Below are 20,651 nucleotides of genomic sequence, written 5' to 3'. Positions count from 1 at the left end.
GAACCCGACCAGCAGCGCTCCCGCCCCGACCGAGCTCACCTTCAGGTCGTTCTCCGGAAGGTACTTGCACAGCCGCGCTATCTCCACATACTTGTCCAAGTCTAGGGGCGCCATTTTAGAAAGAACTAGCCCCTACGGCGGCGGCGGCAGTGGCAGGGGCTGAAGTAGCGGCGGCAGCGGCAGAGGCCGAAGCCGGAACTCTCCCTACGTCACGTCCGGCCCGTGAGAGACGACTGCGCAGCGACGTAGAGCTTGACCCAGGTCTCCCCGCCGCCTGGACACGCCCCACGCCTTCTCCCGCGGAACTCCGGCAGCAGGCTCGGAGGGGTTCCTTCGGGCCCATGAAACCTGCCGGGACCCGTAGTTGTCTGCCGCGGGGCGGGCTGGGATTTGTAGTTTTGATACTAGATACTCCGGTTTTCCTCCCGTTTTCTTTCTCCAGACTTTCACCTCTGGGCACCCAGCGAGGTTTTTCCAGGCAAAACAACGAAGTAGGTAACCCTAGCCATTCTCTGGTTTCTCACTGTCACCCATTTAAGCATTCTCTCACCCGAACATCCCTAATTAAAAATAAGGTAAGTCTGACCCTGGCTGGGTGGCTTCAGTTGGTTGGAGCATCATCCCCTGAGCTAAAAGGTTGCGGGTTCGATTGTGGGCAGGACACATACCTGGGTTGCCGGTTTGAACCCCGGTGGGGGCGTGTGCGGGAGGCGACCCATCGATGTTTCTCTCTGTGTTTCTCTCTCCCTTCCTCTCCTAATATAATTAATAAAAAGCATATCCTCCGGTAAGGATTTTTTTAAAATGCTCCAACCAACTCAAGCATCAGATAGCCAGAGTTCAAGTCTTTTACTCACCATGTTATTTTGGCAAAGTTATTTATCCTTTCTGTGCACCAGTTTACTCAGTTACAATATGGAAATTGTAGTAACAGTGTCTACTTCATATGGAGATAAGAATACTACTTACCTTATAAGCTTGTACTGACATTTAATAATAGAGTTAATATGGAAAGGGCTTAAAACAATATTATGTACAGAGTGGGTGCAATGTGTTATCTCTGAGTATTGGGTGGACAAGAAAGGCCTTTCTGAAGAGGTAACATTTAAGACTTTAGAGGGGAAAACTATAGGGAGAATATGCTGTTTCTTGTTGAAAAAACTTCCAAGTGAGCAAAAGATACTACTGTTGTTTGACATTTTTTTAAAAATTACAGTCCTTTTTGGAAAGCTGGCAATTCATTTTTCATTTCTGAACCTCAGTAACTGGGAATGAATCTTACCCAAAATACCTTCTCAGAATTGGGACGGAAGACAAATAAAGTGCTTGAAAAGAAGGTGTCACCAGCATCATTGGTCCCCTTGCTGATAAGTTAGTGAACAGGTAGGTAATGAAAGCAGATGGTATCCACGTTTAGTGATACCATTTTAGTGAAAATAGATGGTACTGTTCACATTGCCAAACTGGCATTAAGATGCTCCATTCTGCAGACCCACCTTATTCAATGAACCTCACTGTTGAAATCCAGAGCAGAGAGAGGGAAGCATCCCTGAATGTGGGCAAGGTCTTAGAAGAGGAAATAGTTTTTTACAGAGCCGGTGTGCAGAGCTTGCTGACTGGAAGATGCTATTAATCTTCCTTGCACAAAGCAGGAGGTGTAGGCTCCTGGTTCTGCCATATACGTGAGTTAGTCATTTTAATTTCTCTGGGCCTTGATTTCCATTATAAAAATAGATCTCAAAAATTCCTTCCAGCTCTTTCTGAAATGTGATTTCTAGTCTAAAAGCATAGGTTCCACAATTAAAACTAGTTGCTCTTTCGCCCACAAACCTCTTCCAATTTTTGTTTGTGCACAACTCCACCATGTCACCTTGAAATGGATCTAGCCAAAAGACATAGGGATGTCAAAGCATTCTGCAGCTCTGAGCAAAAATCTCCATGTAGATGCACATGGGCATAAGGCAGAGCCAACCTGGCCTTGGTTTTCTTTGCTGAAGGAAATCAGAATGACTGAATATTCCTAAACTCCTCTTAGGCAGACAGTCAGTGGAGATTTTCCCATTAATATGGGCAGTCACAGAGACTCCAGATGTTTGAAATAGGGTGTTTGAACAGTGAGGAGAGCTCGGACCTCACATCCCATTTTGTCAATAAATTTTCATAATGGTTTCAAGTAGCTAGAAGATTTACCAAGTTGGCTTTTCACCTGTACTATCGAATCCTCACAGCTGCTCCCTCTGGGAGGTAGGTATTACTATTCCCCGTTGTAGAGATGAGGGAACTAGGGCTCAGAGCGGGTAATGAACTTGCCAAATGTCAGGGTTAGATGGTTAGTGCTGGAGCCTGGATTTGAACCCAAGTGTGTCTTTCTTCTTCCCACTAAGCTACCATAGCTGTACTTAAGGAGCTCCTGTTGTTGTTCTTGGCTGTTTCCTACTTTCCTACGCTACAACTGGCCTCAACCCTCCTAAGTGGTTTCGAGATTCTCTAAAACATAGACATAGGTGAGCCACCTATCCATTTTGAGGAAAGCCACAGAGAACTGATGGTTATGGAGACCAGAGATAAGGCAGATGAATACTTCCCATTCAGGACTGTGTCTAGAGTTGGTTTATAGCTAGAACATTACACTTTACGGAGGACCAGCTCTGCACCAGCGGCTGGGCACTGACCCCTTTAAATACATTAGCTCATGTATTCCCCATCATAACCTTGTGATTATGAAATCTTAGCTCCATCCTACAGGAGCGACACCGAGGCCCAGAGAAAAGTATAGATACCCAAGGATACATACTCTCGTGGACGGACTTTCTATTCCTTGCACTTTTTACAAAGGTACCTAGTTGTTTGTTTTTGTTTAATCTCTCTCTCTAGTTCGATTGTAAACTCCAGGGGGGCCAGGACCTTGTCTGGTTCTCCATAGTGCCTGCCATGGTTATTATACAGGCTAATTCTGGAGTGAGTCAGCCATTTAAAGGCGGTAAAACTTGAACTGGCCTAAAGGCTACGCAGGGAGATTTCTCACTTGGGAAAGCATCCTTAACTCTCCCTTTCAGAAACCATTTCCTTTTTTTCTTCCTACCGAGAGGTCATTTATTAGGAATCTTTTATTTATAAGGAGTAAAATTAAGAAGTCAAATTAGCTTAAGAAAAAAAAAACTTTTCGCTCACATAAATGAAATGTTCAAAGAGGTAATTTTGGCTTCAGGCATGGCTGGATCCAGGCACGCTCCATCTCCTGGCCCTCTTAATTCCTGTGTTGGCTTCATTCACAGGCGGCTCTCTTAAGCAGCTCTGGGCTTCCATCTTCATATCTCACCCAGAAACCATTTCCAACAGCCGCTGGAACTGAAAATATCCCAGCCCCTCTAGGATAACCCACAATCGGTCACCCACGTGGACGCCCAACCTCCAGCATTTCTCTTGTAAGTCCTTCCAAGCAGCCCTGGTTTTCTGATTCCGCAGGCAGGTTAAGATCCCAAGAACAGCCCTAATTGGTGCCCCGGAAATGAATCGCCTACATCCCAGCCCCGAGGACCCCGCCCCGCCCCCTTTAAGGGCGATCCCTGGGGGCTGGACCCTGCAAGTGGGGCGGGGGAGCAGTTGGCTGCCTCGCTTTTCCGGGTCTGGGACTGAGTGACGGCCAAAGCCCCGCCCACTTGGGGGGCGGAGCCACAGCTCGGGACTGGCCTAAGCCGCTGCAGGTAATGCGGTCTGGGCTGGGGGGTCACAGGACGATCCTGGGGCGGGGGCGGCCTCATCCTTTAGGGGAGTGGAAGTGGGCCCGGGCCGGGTTGGGGAGGGCCTCCTCCGGGTCTGGTCTGGGCACATGGATGGGAAGGGGCCGGCCTGTTCTCCCCCGACCCTGTCTCCTGTCCCCTGTCATTGCCACGCGGGGACGAGACTGGAGATATCCCCGCCCACACGAAGTTTATCCCACTGAGCTTTTGGGCTTTGGGGACAGCAGGCAGTGGCTTACGGCCAAGGTTGGATTTATCCATTCACCTGCCAGAAATCTCATCCACTTTCTTCATTCACTCATCCTTCAATTCTACTCCATGCCGGACCCGTAGGTAGGTTTTCTGAAGGCATTCGACAGGCCCAGCTCTCTTGGAATTTAGACTAGAATCTAGTCTAGAGACGTTTTTGTAGGTGATTACATTCATGGTGATCCCTGCAATGATGGTGGTTTAATAGATACCTTCAGAAGGAGAAGGAAGTAATTTGAGGATGGTAAGTGGAAAGCAGCAAATCAATGAAGATTTTACTGAAGAGGGTTCATTCCAACCGGGTTGTGGAGGTTACCTAGGAGTTTGCTGGTTGAAAGGAAGGGAAGGAACATTTCAGGTAAGGGAAACAGCAGGAGATGCAAGTTATGAAAGGGCTTGTCATGTTAGAGGAACAAATATAGCAAGAACAACTCAATATAGCAAGAAACTGGAGTGAGTTTCTGGAAAAAAGTTTGATATCAGAAACCTTTGAATGTGATGATGAGGCTAGGATTTATTCTAGAGTTCAGTATTTGTCAGCCTTTGAAAATGTTTTTATCTTTTGATAAACATAAGCTTGACCTCTGAAAATTTATTTTGATGTATGCCTCTTCTGCATGAAAATTACAGACACTGAAAACTGTAGCCAAAACACTCCTGTAATTGTGTTTAGAAAGTTGTGTTTATATTTGCCTCTCAAATATACCTTGCTATCAAAAGGTTGGTAATGCTTATTCAAATTCATCAGATCCTAGAAATTGGTACATCAACAGGAAAGGTTTTAAAGAGGGAAGCGACCTAATTCTGTGTTTTAGGTAGAAGATAATCATAAATTTCTAAAAAGTGCCTTTCTTTCTTGTATGTAGAGCACCATGAAGCAGCTGCCAGTCTTGGAGCCTGGAGACAAGCCCAGGAAAGCAACATGGTCTGTAAGGAAGGATGCAGACAGAGAAAAACATAAGTTTTTGTTTCATTTATAAGTGGTTTACTAACATATTTAAACATCTATTGAAAAGGGTAGAGATAAAACTGTGGGCAGATTCTGGTAATTAGCCTCAAACCATTTGAGAAGGTCTTCAGAGGAAAGGTAGTGGGGCAATAATTATCAGAGCAGATGTTGATTTTATTAAAATCCACTTACCAGGAAGAGGAAGGCCCTGGCCATCTGGCATCCTCAGCTTCAACCCTGTGTCTTCCCCCCAAGCTGTGACTCGTTTTTAAGATATTCAGGGAATCGGCTTTGGATTTAACTGGCTTCCCTGTTTCTTGGCTGCATGCTCAATCAACCCTTCATTCAATAACTGACACTGGCCTGACAGGGGCAGCTGCTGTGTAGGTGCTGGACATACAAAGGTGAATAGTCTCACTGTAGTGGGGGCTAACAGACGAAGCAGGTGATGGTGATGAAATGTGACCTGTGCTGAAGCAGGGACCATAAAAGGCTGTAGAGATGGATGGGCCAGAGCTTCTGTAGGACCTTGCAAGGGAGTCTTCAATCTGGCTTCCCTGTGTCCACTCTTGCCCTCTACACAACATAAATCTGACCATGGCATTCCCTAGTTTAAAACCCTTTTGTGCCTCCCCATTTGGTCTTAGGATCAAAACCAGAGTCCATAAAATGGCCCACGGGGCCCTGCATGATCTGCCCCTGCCTGTCTTTCCGACCTCAAATCCCTGTGCTCATCCTTTGTTCTCTTTCTCTTCCTTAACATGCCTTGCCCTGTCCCACTCAGCAACTGTATGTGCTGGTCGCTGTACCTGGATCACTCTTTCCCTCCATCTTTCTCTCTTTGTCCAACTAACTTCTACCCATACATCAGATTTCAGTTCAAGTGGTGCTTCTTCAGGAAGCCTTCCCTGACTACCTACCTCCCCTACCTCCTTATATGGTAAGGTGCCCCTATGATATGTTCTAATACTGTCTACCCTGTACTCCTTTATAGTGCAATTTAAATGAAACAGATATTTTTGAACTTGTCTGTTTAATGTTTCTCTTCTCAACTAGTCTTTAAGGGCTGTGAAGGCATGGACCTTTTGTTGTCTTATTCACCATGTGTCTGGATGGCTAAGTTATTTAACCTTACCCAAGCCTTGGGTCCTCAGTTGTAAAACTCAAATGATGATGATAACAGTACTTACTGTCCTCAAAGGGGTTTTGTGCAGATTAAGTGCAACTGGGGTTGTAAGGAAGTTAGCAGCATGCAGGGTACGTTGTTAGTAATTATTCAGGTGCAATGGAATCTGTGAATCTGAACTTCAGACCAGAGATCTGGGAAAGAAATAAAGATTTTGGAAATCACTGACGAATATATAGATAGGTGGTAACTGAAGTTGTCCATACAGGTAAAATGGATCAGGTAAGCAAACATAGGCTGAAAAGACAATCCAAGGGTACTGAGGGTTAGAAGGCTGTTCCCTGTGTCCACTCTTGCCCTCTACACAACATAAATCTGACCATGGCATTCCCTAGTTTAAAACCCTTTTGTGCCTCCCCATTTGGTCTTAGGATCAAAACCAGAGTCCATAAAATGGCCCACGGGGCCCTGCATGATCTGCCCCTGCCTGTCTTTCCGACCTCAAATCCCTGTGCTCATCCTTTGTTCTCTTTCTCTTCCTTAACATGCCTTGCCCTGTCCCACTCAGCAACTGTATGTGCTGGTCGCTGTACCTGGATCACTCTTTCCCTCCATCTTTCTCTCTTTGTCCAACTAACTTCTACCCATACATCAGATTTCAGTTCAAGTGGTGCTTCTTCAGGAAGCCTTCCCTGACTACCTACCTCCCCTACCTCCTTACAGGGTAAGGTGCCCCTATGATATGTTCTAATACTGTCTACCCTGTACTCCTTTATAGTGCAATTTAAATGAAACAGATATTTTTGAACTTGTCTGTTTAATGTTTCTCTTCTCAACTAGTCTTTAAGGGCTGTGAAGGCATGGACCTTTTGTTGTCTTATTCACCATGTGTCTGGATGGCTAAGTTATTTAACCTTACCCAAGCCTTGGGTCCTCAGTTGTAAAACTCAAATGATGATGATAACAGTACTTACTGTCCTCAAAGGGGTTTTGTGCAGATTAAGTGCAACTGGGGTTGTAATGAAGTTAGCAGCATGCAGGGTACGTTGTAGTAATTACTCAGGTGTAATGGGATCTGTGAATCTGAACATCAGACCAGAGATCTGGAAAAGAAATAAAGATTTTGGAAATCACTCATGAATATATAGATAGGTGGTAACTAAAGTCGTCCATACAGGTAAAATGGATCAGGTAAGCAAACATAGGCTGAAAAGACAATCCAAGGGTACTGAGGGTTAGAAGGCTGGTGGGAAAGGAGTCAGAGAAGGAGTCAGAAAGAGCCTCTGAAAAAGTGGGTAGAGAACCAAAAAGGAGGAGAGTGGAGTAGCTAGGTAAGGAGAAGGTACAAGAAGAAAGAAGGAGCCAAAGAGGTCAGATAAGACAGGGCCTCAAAAATAGCTACAGGATTGTCTTTTCCAAGCAGGAAGTTTTCCAATCATTTCTCAATCATAATTCAGAATAACTTTAAAGAGTGGAATAACTGGATCCTGTATTTGACTTTCCAAAGTCCTAGCTTTGGCTTCCATCAGCTCTGAAAATCAGTAGACTCTGGTGAATATTACTTGAGAGCAGGAAGCAGCACTGTCTAGTGGCAAGAGTGCCGGGGCTGTAGGTTCCTGTGTGATTGCACATAGAGCTCTAGCCACCATGTACCGAGTCCTTCCCTGCACTCTTACAAGACTTCATCTTACTCTTCACAGGTAAGAACTATTGCTATCGTTTTACAAATAAAGAAATTTCGGTTCAGAAAGGTTAAGTGGCTTCCAAAAGGTCACACATCTAGAAAGCACCTGAACTTAGACTTGAACTAGGTCTGCCTGAATTCACAGACTAAGCTCAGAACTACCATCCTGTGCTCAGACACACCACTGAATGTCTCTGGGTGTCAGTTTATCCACCAGATGGGGACAGTTACTAACCCAGTGCATTACCATTAGGTTAATGTGAAATGAAAGTAATAACAAAATTGGAAAGTTAGAGGTTATGTGCAAGTGGAAATGCTGCTTTGCTGGACACAGTTTAAAGTGTTCTGTGTCTGTATAAGACCCTCATTCTTATGAATATTTCATGAGGAATAGGAAGAACACACTGCTGCACTTATTCTCTGCTCAGGCCTCCTGAATACATCCCTCCTTTGGCAGGTACACGTTGACCCCCGCTGGAGACAGCCCATGTGCTCGGGTTGGCCACAGCTGCTCGTATTTACCCCCCGTTGGTGATGCCAAGAGAGGGAAGGTCTTCATTGTTGGGGGAGCAGATCCAAACAGGAGCTTCTCCGATGTGCACACCATGGACCTGGGTAAGACCAGCAGCGGCAGAGCATGTGCCTGTAGCCAGAGAGCAGGGCTCTGTGGTGCTGGCCAGGACCAGAGCATTCCTAGGAACACCAGTTCAGCACACACAGCAGGGTTTTCCTCTAAGAAAATGAACATTACTGAGAGGTCCCTAAGGTCTCAGCAGAGCACCCAACCAGTACATCATGTTTTGGGAGAAAGAGTCCGTATGGAGCCCTGGACATCCAGCCGTTCATTTATCAACTACTTCTCCGGGAGACATTGATGACTCCACCTCCTCTTCCATCCACATATCCAATTAATCACTAAGCCCTAAATAGTTCTCTCTTCATCCATGTCTGTCCATTTCCACTACCACTGTAGTCCAAGAATTGTCATCTCTCAACTAGATTACCACAGCCTCCTCTCTGGTCTCCCTGCTTCCAAGTTTAGCCCCGTCTGCAGTGCATTTTCCATACTTAGCCAGAGAGTATTGTCTAAAATACAAGTCTGACCGTGTCACTCCTGCATGTCAAGCCTTTCCCAACTTTATTTCATGGCTTTCCCAAATCCCCATTTGCTACATTGAGTGTCCTTTGGATTCTTGAACACATCTTGAATTCTGGTCTCCAAACCTTTGCGTGTATTATTATTCTCTCTGTTTGGAGGGCTTTTCCCTTTCTCATCACCTGGCTACTATGCATCTTTCAGATTTCAGATATTGTGATTTATAAGAAATACGTATTTAGTCTTTGTCCATAGTTCTTGGCTCACAGCTCCCCAAACCCTTGGAACTTCCGAAGTATTGAGAGTGATAAAGGCGTCTTTTGTTATAGTAATGAGGTGACTTTGGGAAAGTACCTAAGGTTGTGGGCTGGTCACCAGGACACCTAAGCTGGTGATTAGAGGGTTGGAACTTTCAGTAATACTCTCCCCACCGCCAGGGAGGAGAGAGGAGCTGGTGGTTGAATCAATTGCTGGTGGCCAGTGATTTAATCAGCCATGACTATGTAATAAAACTTTCATAAAACCCCAAAAGGAGAGGGTTCAGAGAGAGAGAGCATCCAGGGTGGTGAACACATGGAGATGTGGGGAGAGTGGCGCACCTAGAGAGGGCGTGGAAGCACCACCTTCGTTCCGTATACCTTGCCCTATGCATCTCTTCCGTCTGGCTGTTCCTGAGTTAAATATTCTTTTACAGTAAACTGGTGATCAAGCAACATGTTTCTCTGAGTTCTGTGACCCAGTGCTTGCAAATTAATTAAACCTAAGGAGAGGGGGTCATGGGAAACTTTGAAATATAACCAGTCAGTCAGAAGTACAGGTAACAACCAGAGATGGGGGCAGGGGTGAGGGCTGAAAGTTCCAACCCTCTGATCATAGAGTTGGTTTCCTTGGCAACCAGCCTCATCCTTAGAGGCTTTTCATAAAGTCACCGCTCTAACAAGCTCAGGTGTGATTGACCGGGGCTTGTTGCATAAAACACCTTTACTGATCTTACCACTTAGGAAGTTCCAAGGGTTTTAGGAGCTCTGTGCCTAGAAGTGATGAAGGTCAAATATATATATTTCTGAATATAAATCACAATGTCACAACCACCCTCTATATTTTCATAGTATCTTGTACTTTCCCATCCTTATCTCCCTTATCTCGTGGGTTTGTTTCTCATCTGTCTTCCCCACAAGAGAATAAGCTCCTTGGAAACAAGAAACATGGCTATATTGCTCATCATTGTATCCCCAGCCACTAACAATAGCACCTGGCACAGAGTAGGTGCTTTATAAGTATTTGAATGGAGGGATGGACGGATAAACAAATAGTAACTACTATGTACTATACACAATGGCAGGAGAAAACTGGTGACTCATACATGTTTTGTTAGGTGCATGTACCGTTGCTGTTATTGTTTTAATCTGAGTTGTTTGCCAACCAAATGTGCAGAAGTCTACATATAAAAATTGAAATGGTTTGGCTTCTTTTGATAATTTTGGAAGATCTGACATCTGTAGGCCTATGTGTCTACATGGCAACAATTACTTGGAGCTGACTGCCACCTATCGATGGGGCTCTCAGGCTCCAATTTGCCACATTCCCTCCACTCCTGTGTAGGTATTTGAATTTCTACAGCCTGCACCAGAATCAAAGGTAAATCAAATCTCTTCTAGCCCTCAAGAAGCTCACTGTCTAGTTCAGTTACATGGTTGTTGTCACCTCTTACTAACTTTGTGACTCTGGCTAATCTGTCTAAACCAGCTGGGTTTCAGTATCCTCTAAAATGGTTCACTTACGGTTGTAAGGATCCAACAAGATAGGCCTGTGAAAGTCCTATGTAAATGGTTTACTAGCTAAAATAACTAATGGGTTAGGTATTATTGTTCTGTGAACTTGTTTTAGCCAGAAATAATTCAGTTGTGAGTCGCAGAAACTCTTTTAAACCAATAAAGAGAGGAATCCAAGGGTTGGAAATACTGCCTCATCTCAGGAGAGAGAGGAAGCAGTCGTTGGAGATCTGTAAAAACAAAACAAAAAAACAAAAAAAACACCTACTTTCTTTCTCACTCTCTTTGGGGAGATCTCCTTTATAGATATTTCATTCTTCTCTCCTCCATACTTTGGCTTTCTCTGCCTGTCCACACATGGTAGAAGATGGCCACCCAAGTCCAGGAATTTGTTTGAATTCTGGACTCTTGGGAGGGAGTATCTGATTGGCCTATTTGGGGTCAAGTGGCTACCTTTGACCCAATCAGCTAAGGCTAGAAATCAAGGTGTTGTAGTACAAACGGGTTCTGGGGTCAACCCCTGTGGTTGGGAAAATGGGGACAGTTTCCATAGAAAAGGGTTTGTGGATAGTCCCTGAAGTGTCTAATACAGAACTCTTTGGAGTTTGACCACATTCCCTTTAAGTAATCTGATGGTTGTTCATTTATGCTTTTGACTGTTTTCTCTTCCCTCCCCTCCCCTAAGTTTGCCAAGCAATCTAAACAGTTGGCAGCCCCAATCTAGAAACTGGGTGAAATGTTTTCTAGAAACACACCAGTGGGACTTAGCCACCTCGGAGGGCCTCTTGCCCCGGTATGAGCATGCCAGCTTCGTTCCCTCTTGCACACCTCACAGCATCTGGGTGTTTGGAGGTGCCAACCAGTCAGGAAATCGAAATTGCCTACAAGTTCTGAATCCTGGTAAGTAGCCAAAGGTTACTTTATTTACCTAAATAAATAAATAAAATTTCAGTTCATTTCCTGTAGCAAATCCCATTTGGATTGCACTGAATTATCCCTCGAACTTTGCTGACCTCAGAGAAAACAGGAATTTTAACTTCTAGGAGAATCTGAAAATAGCAGAATTGCATTTTGTTTTCCTAGTAACATATTCAGTTATCAGCTTCTTAAAAGCCAAAGCTGGAAGAGACTTCAGAGAACAGCTATGCCAGGGGGCACCCCAGATCCAGGGAAGTGGCTTTCCTAAAGTCTCTAGGGAGTCTGAGCCAGGCTAGAACCTGTTACCTAGTTCAGGGTGGTGATTGTGCTCCCCAGCGGACATTTGGCTATATCTGGAAACATTTTTGGTTATCCCAGCTTGGGAAGGTTGGGGGGCAGTTTGCTACTGGCATGAGACCGGAGATGCTGCTATATATCCCATAATGCGCAGGACAGCACCCCACAATAACGAATTATCTTGTCTAAAATGCCAACAGTGCCTAACCTAGATCCTCCTAGTATATTTTGTTGGCCAAAAAGTGCAAAGTTCCTGCTAGTCTCACTGGCAGTTTTACCAGAGAGGGGGCAATTTAGGAACATCATTACTGAGCAGGTTTGGCTGAACCACCCATGAGAGATGGACTTGTCTTTTTGTCAGTTAAAATAGTGTGTTGTTTTCTCTTATGCATATCCTATATAATAAAAGCCTAATATGCAGATCAACCAAACGGTGGAACAACCGGTTGCTATGACATGCACTGACCACCAAGGGGCAGACGCTCAACGCAAGAGCTGCCCCCAGCCCACAATGCCCCAGGCCAGCCAAGGCGGGTGCCAGCGGGGGTCCCCCAATCGCCCCACTGGTCGCCCTGCAGAGGGAGATAACTGGTGGCGGCAGTGGTGGGGTGATCAGGGGGCAGGGCCAGCCAGCGAGTGGGCAGGCGCCACCCCCCAATCGCCCCACCGGGCCTCGCGGGATGGGACTGGAAGCAGAAAGGGGGGTGGGGGGGCTGGTGAGTGGGCGGTGCCAGGCTGGCCAAGGCGGGTGCCAGCGGGGGCTTTCAATCACCCCGCTGGTCACCCCACAGATCGGCCCTGATCGCCGGCCAATCCTAGGGACCCTACCGGTGCACGAATTTCGTAAACCGGACCTCTAGTAATTTATATTCATTGTAAAACATTTGAAAAGTGTAAGTAAGTGGACAAACACTATCCACAATCCTATGACATTAAGGCTATTAACATTTCTGTGTATTTCCTTTCTGTCTTTTGTCTGCATTTTTATAAGGCTGAGATCATACTATTTTCACCACTACACTATTGTACTTTTTTCTTTTTAATTTCATAATTACTTTCATAAATGATGTCCTATTAACAACAGTGCTTTGTTAACATCAGTTTTAATGGCTGCATAACACTCCATTTTATGACAATACAATAATTCTCCTGTTATTTAACATCTAGGTTTTTAGGTTCTTGCCATTATAAATAACAGAGCAGTGAACCTCTTTGTTCAGAAGACATTGACTGTATTTCAAATTATTGTCTTAGAATTGATGCCCAGAAATGAAAAATTTTTTAAAAAGCAAAACATTGTGAACTTTAAGGCTTTTGATATGAGCTACCCAATTGCTCTCCAGAAAGATTTTTTTGAACTTATCTCCAGCTGTGTTTAATAGTGCTGTTTTACTCCTGACACTGTATTTGTCATTTTAAACACTGCTAATTTAATTAGGCAAAAACATCTTGTATCTGATTGTTTAAATACTCATTTTGGTAATTACTAGTAACTTGGACATTTTTTCACATGACAGTCAACTCTTGCCCAGTCCCTCTATCAACAATAGACTTATTTGCACAATAGTTGGTCTTCTTTGTCACTTTGGGATATTAATAGTTCCTACCTTGTTGAGTTTGGCAAGGATTTAAATTAACTCAATATCTGGCACAAGGTTAACGCTCAATAATGGTTGTTGTGGTTAATGTAGCTATAGTTTGGCAGATGGAAATCCGTCTAGAACCCTGGCCTTTTGATTTTCAGTGATGGCATCTGTTTAAATAAAGTGCACTGAGAATTTGGAATGCCTCTGTCAAAGGAGTTAGATTTTTCCACTAGATCCTTTTTCTCTCCTAGAAAGCATAGTTTGACACGGTGCCCAAGAAATGTGAAAAATGAAAGTGAATCATTAGTTGCTTTTGTTGCTAAGACAAGTCTGTCAAATGGCTTAGAACTCCCTTGTGATTATGTGTGCTGCTGTTTGACTTGGCAGCAACACCATCCCAGGGCCTTCTGACTCTGGAGGTTGTGGGCCTTCTAACTCCCCCTAAGACCCAAAAGCTCCCCAAGCTCTGTATCTATAGAGACACTTTCATTTGGCTTTGGATATAGGCGGAGACTCGTTTGGTCTCCAGGTTCATGTCTGAGTCCCACACATATTACAAATGCTTCATGGGTCACTTTGTATATTGAACGAAGACTTTTACAAAAGGCACAGGATTTGCCAGGCAAGAAATAACTCCTGGTGTGTTATGGTAGAACGAGTGTGGGAGTCTTGACAGATCTGAGTTCACACCTTTACTCGGCTACTCACAAGCCCTGTGACCTGAGGAAAGGATTTAAGAGTGTTATGGTAGAACGAGTGTGGGAGTCTTGACAGATCTTAGTTCAAACCCTTACTCTACAAACCCTGTGACCTGAAGAAAGGGTTTAAGAACTTCAGTTCCCTCATCTGCAAAGTGGAGATTCTTTCTGTCCACCTCCCATGGTTGAGTGAGTTTAGTGGGGATGGCAGAGTGCTCAAGGCAACGATTCTGCACAAAGAAGGTGCTCAATTAATGCATTAATTTCTATAAAATTCACACATCATTCTAAAAAGAAATAAGCTTCTATAAACTTACCCAGGTGATAAAATTTTATTCTCAACTCAGAAGAGTGGGAGATACTTAGATCTTAGTGTTATCGAAACAGAATTGGAATCCCAACTCAATCATTTACTAGCCATGTCACCTTTAAATGAGTGACTTCATCTATCTCTGCTCAATTCCCTTATCTGTAAAATGGAAAACTAATGCTTAGTTAGCACTTATTATTTAGTAGGGACTAATTACTAGTAAAAACACTGTAACCCTAAAAACACTTTATTTTTCTTTTTTTCTTTTTTATTGTCTACTTTCTTTTAATGCAGATATATATATATGTCTTGGGAAATTTGGCACATTTGGTTTCCAGAATCTGGTGGGAATGACTTTTGGCAGATGATGGGTTCCTCTGAATGGCATAGGGCAGGAGTCAGCAGAGTGGAAGAGGGTTCAAAGAGGATGTTTGAAGGCCTCCAAAAACAAGTCGACCTCATTCTTACTTGTAATTGTGGCTTTTCAGTCTTGGAGATTTGGATTTATCTGGGCAAATTCTAAAAATTGCCCCTTACCTATCCTTGACTTTGGTGGCATGAGATCATTGCCTTGACCTGTACTGCTCCCCTTGGGGATTGGGGTTTGAAAGGTGATGCTGCCCAGCCCAAGTCAAGGTCAGAGGCCCCTCAGTCTGGTTATTTTAGGTGCCTTCATTCTCTTTGGAACAGAAACCAGGACTTGGACCACGCCAGAGGTGACCACCCCGCCACCATCCCCACGAACATTCCACACATCATCGGCAGCCATTGGAAACCAGCTGTATGTCTTTGGGGGCGGAGAGAGAGGCACCCAGCCCGTGCAGGATGTGAAGCTTCATGTGTTTGACGCAAGTATGGACGGGTGGGCCACACAGGGCTGCCACTTTCCTGGTCCACAGCTGACCTGATGTGGGAAGCAGAGGTTAGAAAATGACATCCATGCCCTAGCTTGTTTGGCTCAGTGGATAGAGCATCAGCCTGCGGACTGAAAGGTCCTGGGTTCGATTCCAGTCAAGGGCACATGCCCGGGTTGCGGGCTTGACCTCCAGTAGGGGTTGTGCAGGAGGCAGCAGATCAATGATTCTCTCTCATCTTTGATGTTTCTGTCTCTCTTTCCCCTCTCCCTTCCTCTCTGAGATCAATAAAAATGTATTAAAAAGAAAATGACATCCTGGCCCTAGCCGGTTTGGCTCAGTGGATAAAGTGTCGGCCTGCAGACCAAAGGGTCCCGGGTTCGATTCTGGTCAAGGGCATGTACTCAGTTGCAGGTTCCTCCCCGGCCTGAGCCCTGGTCAGGGCATGTGCAGGAGGCAATAATTGATGTGTTTCTCTCACATTGATATTTCTCTCTGTCTTTCCCTCTCTTCCACTCTTTCTAAAAATCAATGGAGCCCTAACCGGTTTGGCTCAGTGGATAGAGCGTCAGCCTGCGGACTCAAGGGTCCCAGGTTTTATTCCGGTCAAGGGCATGTACCTTGGTTGTGGGCACATCCCCAGTAGGGGGTGTGCAGAAGGCAGCTGATCAATGTTTCTCTCTCATTGACGTTTTTAACTCTCTATCCCTCTCTCTTCCTCTCTGTAAAAAATCAATAAAATATATTTTAAAAAAATAAAAATCAATGGAAAATATCCTTGGGTGAGAATTTAAAAAAAGAAAAGAAAATGACATCCTGACTGAGTGTCTCACTTCTAGACTTCTTTTTTTTAAAATATATTTTATTGATTTTTTACAGAGAGGAAGGGAGAGGGATAGAGAGTTAGAAACATCGATCAGCTGCCTCCTGCACACCCCCTACTGGGGATGTGCCCGCAATCAAGGTACATGCCCTTGACCGGAATCGAACCTGGGACCTTTCAGTCCACAGGCAGATGCTCTATCCACTGAGCCAAACCGGTTAGGTAGACTTCTTCAGTATAACCCTTAGCTGATACCTTCTTCCCACAGAAAATTTGCATTTAAAAAAGTATAAATGGTCAATTTAAAAAATTGGAACAGTATAGTTTATGAAGTAAAAAGATAAAAGTTCCTCCATTAGCCTTTCTTTGTCACTCCCCAGACAGAGGTAAACCCTGTTGGCAGTTCCAGACTTTCCTTATGCATTTGTAAATCATGTATATAAGTATATATGAACATGTATGAATTTTCAAATTATTAAACACACACACATGGAATCAAATTACAAATACTGTTCTGCAGCTTACATTTGCAGGGACAAGGGTAGATCTTAGTGGTTGAAAGCATGAACTTTGAAGCCACATGACCTGGACTCAACCAGATGGAGGTCTTTTTAAATTGAAACCTGGGAATGATTTTCTAATGCCCAGTAGAAAGGGCAGGCATGTCCAGCCCTAGAAGTAGCCAAGCAGAGGCTGCACGGCTGTGGAGAGAGGGAGGCCTGGATTGGGTTGATGGGTCCGAGTGAATGACTCCAAGGTCATGTTCTGCTTGGAGCGTCTCTGCTTGCTGGGTGTATTTCTTGTGTTCTTGCTTCATAGCTTTGTCATCTGATATCAATGAATTTACTTTTCTAGACACTCTGACCTGGTCACAGCCAGAGACACTTGGAAAACCTCCATCCCCCCGGCATGGTCATGTGATGGTGGCAGCAGGGACAAAGCTCTTCATCCATGGAGGCTTGGCCGGGGACAGATTCTATGACGATCTTCATTGCATTGATATAAGTAAGTAGGGTGGAGGGCATGGGAGCTTGTCTGCTTAAAGTTAAATAAAATGTGCTTTGATAGAAGATAGCCTTAATCCCAGATGTGGGTAATCTTTACTAGTCTGTCAAATGTGGCCTGAATACTACTACTACTAAATAACAATAAAAGCAATCACATCTGAGCTTTTGCTATGTGGCTAGCTATTAATGATCTCATCCTTCCAACAATCCTGTTCTTTCAGTAAAATTCCTTACACTTTGTGTTCCCCAGCTGGATTTCTTTCAGGCATTAGCCATTAACCCCAGGCCCATGAGAGGCATCGACAACTTCTAGTCCAGTGGTTTTCAACCTTCTGGCCCTTTAAATACAGTTCCTCATGTTGTGACCCAACCATAAAATTATTTTCGTTGCTACTTCATAAATGTAATGTTGCTACTGTTATGAATTGTAATGTAAATATCTGATATGCAGGATGGTCTTAGGCGACCCCTGTGAAAGGATCATTCGACCGCCAAAGGGGTCGCGACCCACAGGTTGAGAACCGCTGTTCTAGAGTGTGTCTGGAGGCGGGTGACCAGAACTGTCATGCTAACTAGTTAAAAACACAGGGAAGAGAAAAGTTAGGGAGAACATGAGAATAATCTTAAAGTGTCTGAAGGGCTGACGTGCCCTAGAAAGCCTGGACTCCTTCTGGGTCATTCTTTCAGACTGTGAGCTCCTTAGAACAGGGACTTGGTCTCTTTTGTTCCATTTTGTTTGTAGCACTTAGCTCAGTGTCCTGGTGATGAGTGCTTATCCGAGGATCACCGCTTGGCAACCGCTATTAAAGGATAGATGGAATAAAAAAAGAAAAAAGAAAAAGAAAAGGATAGATGGACGAACAAATGAACATGTTCTGGGTTGGTCCAGACTACAAGAATTGGAACAGTGGCCAGAAGGCATGAGAACTGCTGTGCAGTGTATCCATCTACCTTGCCAAACAATGGGTTCTCTGGTTTGGTGACATCTGAGGCCAGGTGACACTGGCTGGGATTCCTGCATTGACTAGAATTTTGTCAGAACTGGGTGATTCTCCCTTCCAACTCTGGACCCCTGTCTTGAATTGACAGATGGAAAATATCTTCACAGAAGTGTTTCTTGCAGGCAGTCAAAAGAGGTTTAAATACTTACTTTTAAAAAGAAAGTCCTTATCTCTTGTGCGGAGAAACTACTTCCTGGCTCTTTTTCCTACTTTCCTAACCAGGTGGATCTCTAACCCCAAAATCCAGTGAGTCCCAGCCTCATTTAAATGCTTGTTTGAAAAGATGCAGAAATAGTTTGGAAGGCAGAAAGTTACAGTATAGAGAACACAGGGTTTGGAGTCTGACCCGAGCACAATTCTAGCTCTGCCATGTGCTCGCTGTGGGATCTCTGACAAGTCTCTTTCCCTCTCTAATCCTGTTTTGTTATCTGTGAGAAAGGGGGTAGGCAGAAGCAATAGCAATTTCATAGGGTCTTTATGAGCATTAAGCAAGCACGATATTTAAAGTGTCCAGCTAGTACTTGGCAAAGTTGCTTTCTAAAGAACTGTTAGTATTTACTAGTAAAACATGCACACACATGTAACCTCACCTACTTCTGGGCTCCAAGATACCTAAAGGTGATAGTCACCAAAGGTGACCTCCGTGTGCTCTGAAGACCACCTACGTCAGAATCATCTGGAATGCTCATTGAAACTGCAGATTAAGTCCCCTTCCTGGAGACCCAAACCGGATTTCAAACTCCCCCCAAGTAATTTTTATGCACACTAACCTTGGTGTATTGCCTCTCAGCGCTCCTAGGCAGTGACTGGTTTGTGAACTGTAGGAGTCTGATAAGTTTGAAAGCACATTGCAGGCTATGGAGTGCCCACTTTCTTTCTCTTGGCAGGTGACATGAAGTGGCAGAAACTAAGTCCCACTGGGGCAGCTCCCACAGGCTGTGCTGCCCACTCAGCTGTGGCTGTGGGGAAACACCTGTATGTCTTCGGAGGGATGACTCCTACAGGAGCACTGGACACAATGTACCAATATCACACAGGTAAGTAGGTGTACCCTGGGGGTCTTTATAAAATTTTTTATCGATTGAATTTTTAGAGAGAGAGGAAGGGGGAGAGAGAAGGAAACATTGATTTGTTGTTCTTTATGCTTTATGCATTCATTGGTTGTCTTACATGTGACCTGACCAGGGATGGAACCCACAACTTTGGCGTATCAGGGTGATGCTCCAACCAACTGAGCTATGTGGCCAGAGCCATGGGTCTTTATAAACAAACTAGAGGCCTGATGCACAGAATTCGTGCAAGGGGCTCGGCCCTCGCAGCCCTGGCTTTGTCCGGAAGGTCATTCGGCTGTCTGGTCTAATTAGCATATTACACTTTTATTATTATAGATGTGACTATTTTTTTAAAAGTACCACAGTGCGTTGGTTTCTGTTTGGTCCCTCCACATCTAAATCCAAGGGAATGAAAACCAAACTTTTAGGGAATAACTTCATCAAAGTAGTAACACTACCATTAGCATTTGTTGTTCATTTCCTTTTTTTTTGTTCTTAACATAGAGAAGCAGCATTGGACCTTACTTAAATTTGATACTTCTCTACCCCGTGGACGATTGGACCATTGCATGTGTGTCATTCCATGGCCAGTGACGTGCACTTCTGAGGAAGATCCAAATCCTGTCACTCTGAACTGTGATGCTGAGAAAGGGAACTCCGCTGACAAAGGAGTGACCCAAGATGGTGACTCACATGAGGAAAGTCAGACTGACTCGCTGCTCTGTTTTGTGTTTGGTGGGATGAATACCGAAGGGGAAATCTATGATGATTGTATTGTGACTGTGGTTGACTAATAAAACCCACCATTTTTGATACTTTTAAATGTCAGTTACTCTCAGAAAAGTGAAACCTAAGCTGTTTTATAACTCCAAAATATTTTGACTATATAACCCTCTTGCTCTTTACTTTAGGAAATGAACTGTATAGCCCAGTGCAAAAACCTCAGTTACATAAAAGGTTTTACCAGCAGTACAACCTAGGTGAGATTGGTTGCTAAATGTTGAAGAAATCATGATTGTTAGGTACAACATAAACTGTATAAATCAGTGTGATATTTACAGGTTCAAGTGTGTTTTCAGTATTCAGTAGCTGCTCCTCAGAAAGGTGCAGACTATTGGCATTTGGTAGTGAGAGCCATTGGGGTCAGGAAAGAAGACTGGTCCGTCTTTCCCAACTACCCACTAACCCCACTGCACACAGCACTGCTGTGATTGCTTGTATTCAACTTGGCCTGAAGACAAGTATTACTCCAGGCCTATCCAAATGCTTCTGGGCATTGCAGCCAAGGTTCTGGCCTCAGAGTAACACCATCGTGCCATCAGGTCCCAGTTCTGCCAGTTAGCAAATTAACCTTCTGGCCAGTTGCCCATCTAAAAACAGTTATCCTTGGGTCTTACTGGATATCATGTTAGTGCCAAATAGCCTGCCCCTTATTGATCATACTACTTATTCACGACCATCCCCTTCCTCAGGAAGCCAATCCAAGTAA

At 44.3% G+C, this 20,651-nt stretch overlaps 2 protein-coding genes across 14 annotated transcripts in view; one reads left to right on the top strand and one right to left on the bottom strand.

Annotated features, from left to right (window-relative positions):
- PPP6C (protein phosphatase 6, catalytic subunit) overlaps nucleotides 1–211 on the bottom strand; it is a 21,700-nt gene extending 21,489 nt beyond the window's left edge. Inside the window, exon 1 of the mRNA XM_005881499.2 lies at nucleotides 40–211. Within this exon, the coding sequence (XP_005881561.1) occupies nucleotides 40–114 (75 nt within the window). The 5' untranslated portion in view covers nucleotides 115–211. The remainder of the gene's footprint in view (nucleotides 1–39) is intronic.
- Nucleotides 212–416: 205 nt separating this feature from the next.
- Nucleotides 417–19,977, top strand: RABEPK (Rab9 effector protein with kelch motifs). Of its 13 annotated transcripts, XM_014529359.1 has the most exons (12): nucleotides 426–491; nucleotides 1,263–1,383; nucleotides 2,733–2,835; nucleotides 3,276–3,425; nucleotides 4,856–4,914; nucleotides 5,723–5,878; nucleotides 8,206–8,363; nucleotides 11,364–11,516; nucleotides 15,116–15,277; nucleotides 16,958–17,107; nucleotides 18,998–19,147; nucleotides 19,667–19,977. In XM_014529359.1, the coding sequence occupies exons 5-12, from the start codon at nucleotides 4,862–4,864 to the stop codon at nucleotides 19,954–19,956; spliced, it is 1,272 nt and encodes a 423-aa protein (XP_014384845.1). In that variant the 5' UTR covers nucleotides 426–491; nucleotides 1,263–1,383; nucleotides 2,733–2,835; nucleotides 3,276–3,425; nucleotides 4,856–4,861; the 3' UTR covers nucleotides 19,957–19,977. The 13 variants fall into 13 exon arrangements, with proteins under 13 accessions (XP_014384844.1, XP_014384847.1, XP_005881571.1 ...); XM_014529361.1 differs by lacking the exon at nucleotides 1,263–1,383 and having other exon boundaries at nucleotides 419–491; XM_014529360.1 differs by lacking the exon at nucleotides 2,733–2,835.
- Nucleotides 19,978–20,651: the final 674 nt, after the last annotated feature.

This window comes from Myotis brandtii, unplaced genomic scaffold (assembly GCF_000412655.1).
Source record: "Myotis brandtii unplaced genomic scaffold, ASM41265v1 scaffold68, whole genome shotgun sequence".
In the NCBI taxonomy this organism is placed as follows: domain Eukaryota; kingdom Metazoa; phylum Chordata; class Mammalia; order Chiroptera; family Vespertilionidae; genus Myotis; species Myotis brandtii.
This window is presented reverse-complemented; position numbering and strand designations above follow the sequence as displayed.

Bases quoted from the DNA above. Each gene is read 5' to 3' on its own strand.
- RABEPK (XM_005881501.2), top strand. The intron at 4,915-5,722 runs GTCTGTAAGGAA...TGTCCCACTCAG, and splicing joins AAGCCCAGGAAAGCAACATG to CAACTGTATGTGCTGGTCGC. The intron at 19,148-19,666 runs GTAAGTAGGTGT...TTCTTAACATAG, and splicing joins AATGTACCAATATCACACAG to AGAAGCAGCATTGGACCTTA.